This window comes from Neophocaena asiaeorientalis, unplaced genomic scaffold (genome assembly GCF_003031525.2).
Source record: "Neophocaena asiaeorientalis asiaeorientalis breed wild unplaced genomic scaffold, Neophocaena_asiaeorientalis_V1.1 scaffold240, whole genome shotgun sequence".
Lineage (NCBI taxonomy): Eukaryota > Metazoa > Chordata > Mammalia > Artiodactyla > Phocoenidae > Neophocaena > Neophocaena asiaeorientalis.
In genome coordinates, this window is record NW_020185331.1 from 1,959,852 (window position 1) to 1,970,724 (window position 10,873).

The window sequence follows — 10,873 nt, forward strand, 5'->3', positions numbered from 1 at the left end:
ACACCCAGGGACCAGTGAAGCGGGGCAGAGCGGGAGGGACTCACAGCCACCAGCCCGTTGTGTCCTGCAACGAGAAGGAGGAGGGGGGAGGAAAGCGACAGTGGTCAGCGGGCAGACAGACACATTCCTTGAGGAGTGTGGCCACCCACCCCTGTCATCATGCCCATGAAGATCCTGGAGAGGTGGCAGAACTTGGGGGACCCCCTCACCTGTACCTCGATGTTGGAACAGCATCTAGCTCAATGCTGTAAGACACCAGTCTTTGGGGAGTCAGAAAACCCCGGTTCTTGCCCTGAACTGAAAAAAGTCCTGTCACCCTGGCTTGGCCAGTGGCTCATGCTGGAGTGGGGACAAGGAGAAATCCACAGTCATTAGTTGAAAACTATCCCACGAAGCCTCGCATTGCTGGGCTTCTGGCACTTGGGGACGAGTGGGTGACTGTCAGAGGGAGTGTGACAGTTGACTTAGCAGGGAAGAGAGGGAGGCGAGGCTGTACGATGATGCCAGACGTCCCTGGCTGGCATGGAATCACCAGCCGTCCGGGTGAGCGCTGGTCCTGTGGACAGTTGCTGCCAGGCATGGCTTGTTGTGCCCAAGCGTGGCTCACAACAGTGCCCCAGAAGGGGCGTCTTTGTCAATTCCTAGTGTTCCCCAAATAAAACAGGAACAGCTCAAAATGAATGAAACACATACGGCTTTGACGTGCACTAGAGTAGCTCAGCGTGCTTCAGGGGTGCCAGCTGACTGGGCAGATTTGTCTACTATAGAGTTTCTTTCCAAAAATTTTAGGCAGGCTGCCCCTGGGGTAGGAGCCCTGAAACTTGGCTTGGGATCCGATGTTCCACACCAAGCCCACTGCTAGCAAGTGCCTCTCCAGCTCTGAGAAGCTTCAGGATCACATGAGAACTCGAGTAAACACCGATTCCCCAACCCCTCCCCAGAATCTACTCAGCAGGTTGGGGGCGTGGACCAGGATGTACTTCACAGAAGCTCCCCGTCATTCTGATGCAGGTGGTCTCAGACCCACAGGCCGAGCACATGGGGCCCTGGGGTTGGGGCCTCCCCTTTCCTTGGTCTCAGAATAAAATGCAGCAGCTGGAGAAGTCCTCGATGGGCGGAGAACGGGCCCTGGTTGCTTTCAGGGAGGGGGGCCAGGCCTCCCCTGGGACACATGGGACATGCTTCTCTTTGGTGGTGGGACGTCACTCTGAGTCTTCAAAGATGCCAGAAGGTAACTATGTTCTCTGAGTGCCAACCTGAACCCAGCGTTGACTCTAATAAAAGTCTCAGCCATTAAACTGACAAACATCCACAAATAGGAGGCAGCAATGACCCACATGATGGATTTCTCATGGCTGAGTTGGTTTTGTTTTACATTTTCCACATAAAGACCTGCCAGAATTTTCTAGGTCATTGAGCCAATTTATCATCCATTAAAGGAATCTCTGAAACGGAGTTTTTTAAACCTCTTTGACCGTGATCTGAGGAAGAAATGCATTTTACTCTGTGACCTGACACCCCCACACACAAATAAATGTATTTCACAGAAACAAAAGTTTCAGGAACTAATATTAAATCATCATGTGATAAGCATGTGATGATCTACTTGATTACATTTCATTTAAAAATTCTGATTGATATAGTACTATTTTTAATATGTTTTTGATAATTTTCTTAAGAAAGTTTCAAAAATATGATGGAAGGGAATCATGAATGGATGGATTGCAGCCTGAAATTTGGAAAGCCCTGCTCTCAAATACATATGGCAAATTAAAGGCAGACTGTCCTGGGCTCATTCTGGCTTCTGCTGTCTTCCTCACATGTAAAAACAGAGGGCCTGCCAGACCTGCAGTGTTGAAGGGAGGATAACCAGTAATGCAGGGAAAGCACCTGTCCCTTAGCAGACAATAAAAGGTAGCTGCCTCTTAATCAGCGCTGATCATAAATCTCGGAAAACTAATAAAAGCTTCCAGGCAACAAAGTCCAGTTCAGTCAACACATGTAAGCCCACAAATGCACAAACAGACCTCAAAGGGCAAAGGTCGAGGATCCAACAGCCCAAGTTCCTCTGCCCTCCCCCACTCCCCTACCCCTAGTCCTGGCCGAGCCTTCCTGTGGCTTCTGGTGACCTCTCCTTTCCCCTTGAAGGAGTCTTAAGCTGTGGGCTCGGGCTCAGCTTATCTCCAGGCCAGACTGCAGGGTTCCTTATGCAGCAGGCACGGGGCAGCTCTGGAGAGAAGCTGCTCTGAACGTGGGTTCTTGAATGTGTGGGCTACAGATGCCTCCATCAGATCCATTCCAAGTGTTGGTTAGATGTGCTGACTTCCTCAGAATCCTACTCACCAGGTAGGGGGTCCAGGAGCTGCATTTTAACAAGTTCCTTGGGTCATTCTTAGGCAAAGTTAGTCAAATGACTAAATCAGGGTCCTCTTTTAAGGTGGCTCCCAGTGTGGCTTCAGGGAGCAGAGATAATCTTTATCTTAGAAGATGCCACTGTGTTCCTCACTCAGGCTGGAAATGCCTTCAAACCAGCAATTAGAGAAGCAATGTCAAAGAAAAACTCAGGCCTGAGACTCACACACTTGTGGCAATTCACCCAGGTATCTATCTGGGGACCTACGATCAACCCTCTCTGCCAAGAGACAGCAGGGCTGGGCTGTCGCCAAGGGCAAGAAAGGTGGGAGGCACTTCCACTTCCGGAGCCCAGTCAGGGGGGCTGGAGCAGGAGTCCCCCAGCCCTGGAAGTTGGTGAGATAGTTGTCAAACGCAGCCCCTGGTAAAAAATTAAATCACATCAACTTACAATGAAATAATTATATTAAAAACAAAGGTAATAAATACTCAAAGCTTGTCACTTCCTAATTGTTTTACTTTGCTTTAACGGTTGGCTATGCTTTCACGGTTATTTACCTCTATAGACCCATAGAGGGGCCATGCTACATGACGATCCTTGGCTGCATCTCTCTCCCAAATCCACCTTTGGTGACATCATATTGGTAACTTTGAAAAAGGCCACAGTAGGAGTATTCACACTATGGAAATCTGCAGACATTACACACCAGGGCTTGAGTTATTATGTTTTCGGTTGTTAGACTTAAGAAAGTGATGGAGAACCTGCTAATAAAGTAGATTAAACTTGTGTCTGTAGCTGTTACATTGTGAAATGGTGCAAAAAATTGAGGAACTGTTCTTCCAGTGTTTGAAAAACATTATCTGATTGAGCAAAGTCATTCCCGTCGTTGAAGAAGGAGTGACGTTCAGACACAAATCTTTGTTTCACTTTCTTTCTGCTGTTTAAATAAAAATATCAAACAACATTCTTCTCAGAACTATTTTCATTTGTCAAATTGCAGCCACAGGTTGGTTACTGAGTTTGGCAGAAGTCATAGGTACTTGGTAAGAACAGATTGGCTACCTGGAATTTACAGTATTGTGTATGTATATGTATATATATATATATATATATTTTGCGGTACGCGGGCCTCTCACTGCTGTGGCCTCTCCCGTTGCGGAGCACAAGCTCCGGACGCGCAGGCTCAGCGGCCATGGCTCACGGGCCCAGCCGCTCCACGGCATGTGGGATCTTCCCGGACCGGGGCACGAACCCATGTCCCCTGCATCGGCAGGCGGACTCTCAACCATTGCGCCACCAGAGAAGCCCAGTATTATGTTTTTTATCTGCAAAACTGTGTGCTACACTTCTTTTACTTCCGTATTTATAATAAACTTACGTATTGATATATATGCGCACATTTTCCCTGGAGAGGTGACTAGTAAACATTGGCCAGCACACGACTGCTCTTTGTAGGGGTAAAAATGAAGAAATGCCCAAACAGGGACACAGCTTTAAAGCTGTGTGATGAGCATGTCCTTCCAGGCCTGTCATGGTCGCTCTGTATAAACCCAGTTGGAAATAATGTCTGAAGCTGAAATTGGGGCTCTGTGTGTGAGTGGAAGGCCCGGAGGAAAGGCAGCCTGGTCCTGGCCTGCAGCCTCACACACTCGCAGTGGAATCAGGTGCCCTGCAGCCTGGGGCTCAGCAAAGCATAGCAGGGTCACTGCAGCAGGTCTCCCACGTGCCCAGGCAGGCAAGGCAACAGGGGCTGTCACCCTCTGCGCGTAGGCAGGAGAATCTCTAGGACTCATTTCTATTTTTTACTAACTCCCCTTTATGGAGCAACTGCAGTGTCCTCAGGGGTGGGGTGTCCCAGGGGTCAGGTGGTGGTGACCAGAACTCAGGGCACTTGGGGCAGCTGGATTTCATACTTCTTGTCCCAGGGCTCTTTCCTTCCAAACCTTACGTACCATATGCTTTCCAAGAGTATGGTGGCAACTAGCTAATTTCACAGGAGATACGTGGAAACCCCTGAATTCACCTAGTCCTCCCTGGTCATTCTAGATGGGAAGACTCAAGCCCAGAGAGGGCAAGAATCTGCCCCAGGCCACACAGTGAGTCAACAGCAAAGCCAACCCCAGAACCCCGGCATCTGCTCGCAGACAGGTGGGCTTTCCACACCAGCACCTGCTCTCATCCCAACTCCTGGCCAGCTTGTGCCAGAGTAGAGGGACGCGAGGGCCTTCTGAGCAGGGCTGCCCTTCAGCCCCTCAGCTCCGGCCCAGCCCACTTTACCTGCTCCTATTACCACTGCATCGTACTCCGGCTTCAGACGTCCCCTGGCGTCGGAGTGAGCTCGTCTCAAAGCGGGGTGGGGAGAGGCACCCACGGCCCTGCGGAGCCCTCGGCCACATGCAGCCATTTCTGCCCGGGCTAGGCCAAGAATTTGCTTGCAAGCAGCTTTTCATGCCTCTCCAGGCAGGGGGAGGAGCAGGGAAAAAGCAGGAAGAGAGGAGGAGCTGCAGCCCAGCTGCCGTACTTGGCCCTGGGCCATGACTAAACAGGGGAGGCTGAGCTGCCCACAGCCCAGCCTGACCCCGTCCACACCCGGCCGAGTCGCGGGAGGTCGCCTGTTAACCAGGCAGAAGTCCTGCACCTCCAGGCCCCCAGAGAGTAACCACCGTGCTGCTAATGCTCTAGGGCTCCTGTGTGCCAGGCCCTGTGCTGACCACAGTCGTGCAGCCCCTCGTGTAAGCCCCAGACGAGGGGCACTGAGGCTCGGAGAATGTGCGTGTGTGTGTGTGAGCGTGCTAATGAGTGTTCCAAAGGTCCGTCTCCTCCCCTGTGCTGTCCTGCTTCTGGTTAAGGAATTAAAGGTCCCGGATGAGTTGGGGGTGGGAATCCAAGTAAAGAGAGGGACTTGGGTCAGACTCTGCTCCAGCTTCCCGTCCCTCCGGCTTGTAGGGGGGTAACAGCTCTATGCCCACAGCAGGCTCAGGGACCCGCTGCCTGAAGGCCTCTGGGGCAGGCCCTCCGCACTGCCGACACCAGGGCCTCAGCAACACTGCGGCGGGGGCATCCGCCCCTGGGGCCCCCAGAGAGCCACACGTCCTTGCTTAAACGCCATCCAAATACTTAAACGCCGTCCACTTCTCAGGCTGCCGCACAGCTGGAAAGGTCTGGGGGCCAGTTCAGTCCTCGTGATTTTGGGGGTTCACCTCTTTCTTTTGAAGGCCTGAACATTTCTCTTCTGTGTTTTGGTATGTTTCCCATTTTCCAAGAATCCTCAAGGATTAAAGACCGCATCATAAATATCTTTGGCTTAGTGCTTACTATCCTCTGGCCTGTCCTGAATTAGGAGCCTCTTTCGCTCCCTGCCCATTGGTCAGGACATTCCCCGTATAGGAAAAAGCACCCTAGGGGCTGGGAGTTTCTGTACTGCTCTGACATCTAGAAACCCGTTATTAGAAGTTCATCTCAAAATTAGAAGAGTATGTGGAAAGTCGCTTCTGGGTAAGAGGGACTTCCGGGGACACTTCTACCCTCGAATCAGACACCCCTCCACACGCCACGTAAAGTTTACACCGTGTGTGTCTCTGCTAAAATCCGAGTCAGCATCTTCCCTCCAGTGTTATTTATAATATTGAAAAACTAGGGGGACTGGTTAAGCTAGACGTGTCACAGCATGCAGCTGCTAAAAGTGAAGGGAAAGTACTAGGTGACAGGAGTGAGGGTCCTAAACACCAGTGGGCTTCTACACTTAGTCTTCCCTTCTGCTCCTCTGTACTTTCCCGATCATGTCATAATTCCTGTCCGTAAAGTCACGATATTAAGGAGAAAGGCAGTCCCAGTCACCTCGTGACTCTGTCCCTCACTGCCACCTTCTGCGGACTTCAGCCCGCGGTGTTGGTCTAGCTCCTTCAGTATCTCTGTCCCGGTAAGCTGTTCACTTAACAGGAAAGATCAGTGTGCTCTTATGAATTTCAGCTCAAGACTGAAGGCACGGAAGGCCTGGCCGCTGTCTGGTGTCACACGCAAACCCACCGCCTCGCTGCGCTGTGTACTTCCGCCTCCTCACTTCCCTCTGTCCCAGCTGTGGCCTCTCGGCCCCAGAGCAGTGGATGCTCCCAAGTCCCAGGGCTCTGACGGCCTCTTGTCCTTGTGTCCGTCTGGGGGGGACTTTCAGGTTAGAGGAAGGGCTGTACCCCTGGGGCAGTGCTCTCAACCCAGGGCACACCAGGACCCCTAGAGAAGCTTTGGAAAACCTTAAAGCCTGGGATCCACTGGACCGAGTGACACGAATCTCTGCGGCGAGGCTGGGGCAAGAGGCAAGAACCAAGAAGGGCACAAAGAGGCCACCGAGAAGGGCCAGGGGCTTGAACAGTAACAATAACCATAACCAGCATTTATTGAGTGGCTGCCACAGCCGGCAGCCCCACGACCATCCTGAGAGACGGGTGCCGTCACTCTGAATGTGGGGAGACAGGCTGAGAGGTGGGGAAACCTGCCCAGAGCCGCAGAGGGGGCGTGGCAGAGCTGGAGTTCAACCCAGCCAGGAGAGCTCCTTTCACCTGGGGAGGGAAACAGCTTCCTGGGAAGCTTTCTCTATTCTGAGAACAGCAGACACCCACAGGCTGTGGGGACTTCCTTTGTCTCCTAGGGGTAAACGGAGAGGCAGATCCGAAAGAGGGGCTGTCCTGGGTCTAAGCTCACAGCCACTGCTGTTCTAAAGAGACCAAAGAAACCCTCTGGCCCTCCTCTCCCTTCAGAGGGAAGGATCTGGGGGTTTGCTCGTTACCCGGAGTGGAGACTGGTCTAGGTGGAGTTTCTTTAAGAAACTCTAGGGCCGCCCTGGGGACTGTGCCATCCTCAGGAGGCTGCCGTGCACAGGAGGCGGCTCTCACCACGGGCATGTCTGCAAGCCAGGTGGGCCTGGAGAACGGGTGCACGGGCAGGTGCACAGGGGCAGCCCACCCTGGCCTAGAGCAGGGGGACACGGGAGGCCTCGCCCAGGCGCCGGGCCAGCTCACCGGCCTGCTGCACCAGCACGTCCGTGGGGATGACCGACAGGTGGAGGGTCAGCAGCTCACGGCACCTGACAGCCTCAGCCGGGTGGCCCTTGCTGTAGTAGCGCAGGAGCTTCCTGGGGGAGGGAGGGGGAAGGAGGACAGGATTCAGGAGGGAGCCAGGCCAAGGGGCCTTCCCGGCACTGCACAGGTACAAAGTCACCTCACTAGGCCCCGGCACCGGGCCAGAGGCCTTCCCTGCCCCTCGCTGACCCAACCTTACAAGGTTCAGCCCCAGGCTGCCACGGCCCAACCCTCTGGGTTCCTGATCCTGGAATGGGGTCCACTAGATGGCAGGGCCCCATCTATGGGGCACACAGAGCCGTCAGAGAAGGTCTTCAGGAGCCCAGCAGAGATGCCTGCAAATGCTGCCTCGATGTGCCAGCAGGAAGAAGGGCAAGAACCCCAACAAGCGCCCCACTCTCTTCCTCTCGCTGAATGCCTGGCTGTGAGGAGCTTCTAACAAGGGGAGACAGGCTCAGGGGGACATTCCTGAAGGACGGGCTGCACACTCTGTGGGGACTGGCACTGATCGCCCATCGTCTGTTCCCCTCTGTGCCCAGGGCCTGCTGGATCGGCATCACCTGTAGTAGTCTCCTCCCAGCATGCCGACAGGAGCCGAGTCATCGGACAGGACAGGCACCTCGATGATCTGGAGTTTGTACCCCTGGGGAAGGAGGCAGGGCGTCTTGAGTGGGGAGGCGGTGGGTGTAGGGGGAAGAGCATGGGCTTGAGCCAGACACTCGGTCTGAGGCCGGGCTCAGCCCTGCTTGGCGTGTGGATGTCACCTGTCCACATGTCACCTGGATGCTGCCTTGATCAATGGCATGAGATTTTCAGAGAATGGGTGGAGGGGCCTGAGCGCAAACGGGACCTGAGTTCTGGGTGCCAGCCAGCTGGGCTTAGCTGTCAGCTCCACCAGGGACAAGAAGAGCTGGAGACACAGACTGAACAGAATCCAGGAGAAAAGGATCCAAGAGTCACAGGGAAAGAAAGCATTTCAGGACTGCCCTGCCCTGGGCTGGCCACACCCACCATCTCGTTCTCGAACCACAGGAAATAGGAGCAGTAGAAGTCCCCCTCGCGGGACAGCAGCGTGGTGTAGCCCTTCTGCAGGTATCTGCGCGCCAGCTGGATCAGAGACCAGACCTGGGGAGAGGAGACAGTGCTCATCTCTGCAGCCTGTGGGGTGGCCCTCTCTCCACGGCAAGGGCTGGGCTCAGGTTCTCAAATCCCGAGGGGAGAAAAGCACTCAGAGGAGGAGCTCCTGGAAGGCCAGGGGCCTCTCCTGCTCATCTTCTTCCTTAGTGTCCGGGCCCAGCCTTGGCTCAAAGCAGGAGCTTAATAATAAATGGATGATGGATAGATGCATGGATGGACTACCCACCCCTCCAGTTACTGTGACGACAAAATATACATATAAACACTTTATGTACCTTTACCATACACACAAGCCATAAAGAGTAGATTCATCTTTCAGGCCAGAACAGAGCCGGGGACTTAAGAGAAGACGAGGGAGGGGGTGGCCCCCTGCAACCCTCCTGCTGTTGAGGGCCAGCCACTCACCTGGGCCCCTCAGGACTGAGGATCTCTGGCACAGGCTCTATGCCAGAAAGTTGCTGGAAAAGTGTTTGAACGCACAGAGTGCCCTGGTCCAGGAACGTCCTCTGCTCCAGGGCGAAGTCTGAATGAGGGCTCACCAAGGGCACCGACGGGAACACAGTGACCGAGGGACAACGTGCCTCAGATCCCCTCCGCGAGATTCTCCTGCCTAATTCAAGGACTTCTGACGCTGCCTGTGAACTGCCCTAGGGAAGCTGGCAGCAGGGGCAGCTCTGCTCCCCCACCTCCCAGGGCCTGGAAAGGCCTCCTGCACTCTCACCAAAGAGCTTAGAAAAAGCTTAGCAGCAGGCATACAGGAGCTACTCCAAACCTGCCCACAACACAATGTCTAATGAAACCTGCCAACAAATACACGGGTTTGCTCTGTTTTTCAGGAAAGCAATTCGACAACATGTATCAATAACCTTAAAAACACTCCTTCCATTTGCCTTTGTAATTCCATTTCTGGGATTCCATATTGAGAAAATAATCAGAGACGAGGACAAGGATGTACGCCCAGAGGCATGTGCCGCAGAATTACTTACAAGCGCAAGAGCCTGGGAACAATCTAAACGTTCAACCAAGTACATGACGTTATGTTCACATGATGGACTATTGTGGAGCTGATGATAATCACGTTGATAAAGAATTAATGACATGAGGAAATGCACCAGATACAAAGTGAAGTGAAAATGTGGTAAACACACTGCTTACACAGAATGATCTCAACTATAACCAACCGCACGAAAAACAACGAAAAGAAATGTACCAAGATAACCCCAACTATCTCCAGAAGGAGATGAAGATGCCGGGAAGGACGGTACCAGGAAATGCTCAACCAACTCCAGCTGCGGTCTGTGCCACACGCTGTGTTAAGTATATTACACGCATCATCTCATACACTTACCATCTCTGCAGCAATTCTATGATGTCACTAGAGTTACTATCCTCTTCTACAGATAAGAAAACTGAAACTTAGACTTCATAATACCCCAGCTACACAGCTAGTGAGGGGCAGAGCTGGGTCTCCAACGGGCCTTTTGTCAGGATCTTGTTTTAACCATTATTATACACCTTATTTGTATACACAATGTATATGAAAATGTATAGTTTTTCAGAAAGTGGCAGAGGTCCTCTGTTCTCCCCACCAAAAATACTAGCTTGCTATGAAGATGAATCAAAGAAAAGGACCCCTGGAGACTGTTTCCTTCGTAGAAACCACCTAGTTTTACATTCTGATACTCAGGTTGATTAACAAGTGTGTCTTCTTTCTGTTTCAGTGAACTCAGCCAACACTTATCGGGCACTTATTTATGCCAGGCACTGAGTTAGGCCCTGGCCATTTCCTCCCCTGAACTCGCTGCCCAGACTCTGCTGCTCCAGGCACATTGACACACCCGGGAAGGTGGCCCTGAGTGCCGACCAGCATCCTGGGGTGACGAAGATGGGCAACTATTCTTAGGAGCCTGAAGAGTTGGGTGCAGACACCAGGAAGAGTGCCATGAAGGGTTCTGGCGGGGGTGCTCAGGGCCTCCTGGGAGCCCGAGGGCGGGGGCTAGTCCTCTGGGCAGGGGTCAGCACGCCCATCTGATGCGTGAGGAGAGGGCCCAGGCCAGGCCAGGTTACCTTGGTTCTGACGAAGGTGGCCAGGGGCCCCCTGCCCAGCTCTGACGAAGTCCTTTCAGTGCTGCTGAGGGAAGGGGCCACCATCTGGCCGGTGGTGCGGTCCACGTAGATGAAATGCACCAGGCCGGGGAAGTCTTCCAGGTAGGTGAGGGTCTGAGTTAAGGTGCTTGTTAAGCCAGAACCAGGGAGGGAGCTCCTCTGTCCTCGACCTAGGCTTCCAGCGAGGCCCGCCACCCGCCCCCAG

General features: G+C 53.2%; 1 protein-coding gene across 2 annotated transcripts in view; it reads right to left on the minus strand.

The window, feature by feature from the left end:
- The window catches only part of HPS1 (HPS1 biogenesis of lysosomal organelles complex 3 subunit 1), a 42,214-nt gene that overhangs the window by 14,391 nt on the left and 16,950 nt on the right, over positions 1-10,873 (minus strand). For both annotated transcript variants that reach the window (XM_024734805.1, XM_024734806.1), the window contains 5 exons: positions 10,630-10,774; positions 8,437-8,550; positions 7,986-8,068; positions 7,366-7,478; positions 45-64 (listed from right to left, as the gene is read on the minus strand). In XM_024734805.1, coding sequence (XP_024590573.1) covers positions 45-64; positions 7,366-7,478; positions 7,986-8,068; positions 8,437-8,550; positions 10,630-10,774 — 475 coding nt within the window. The remainder of the gene's footprint in view (positions 1-44; positions 65-7,365; positions 7,479-7,985; positions 8,069-8,436; positions 8,551-10,629; positions 10,775-10,873) is intronic.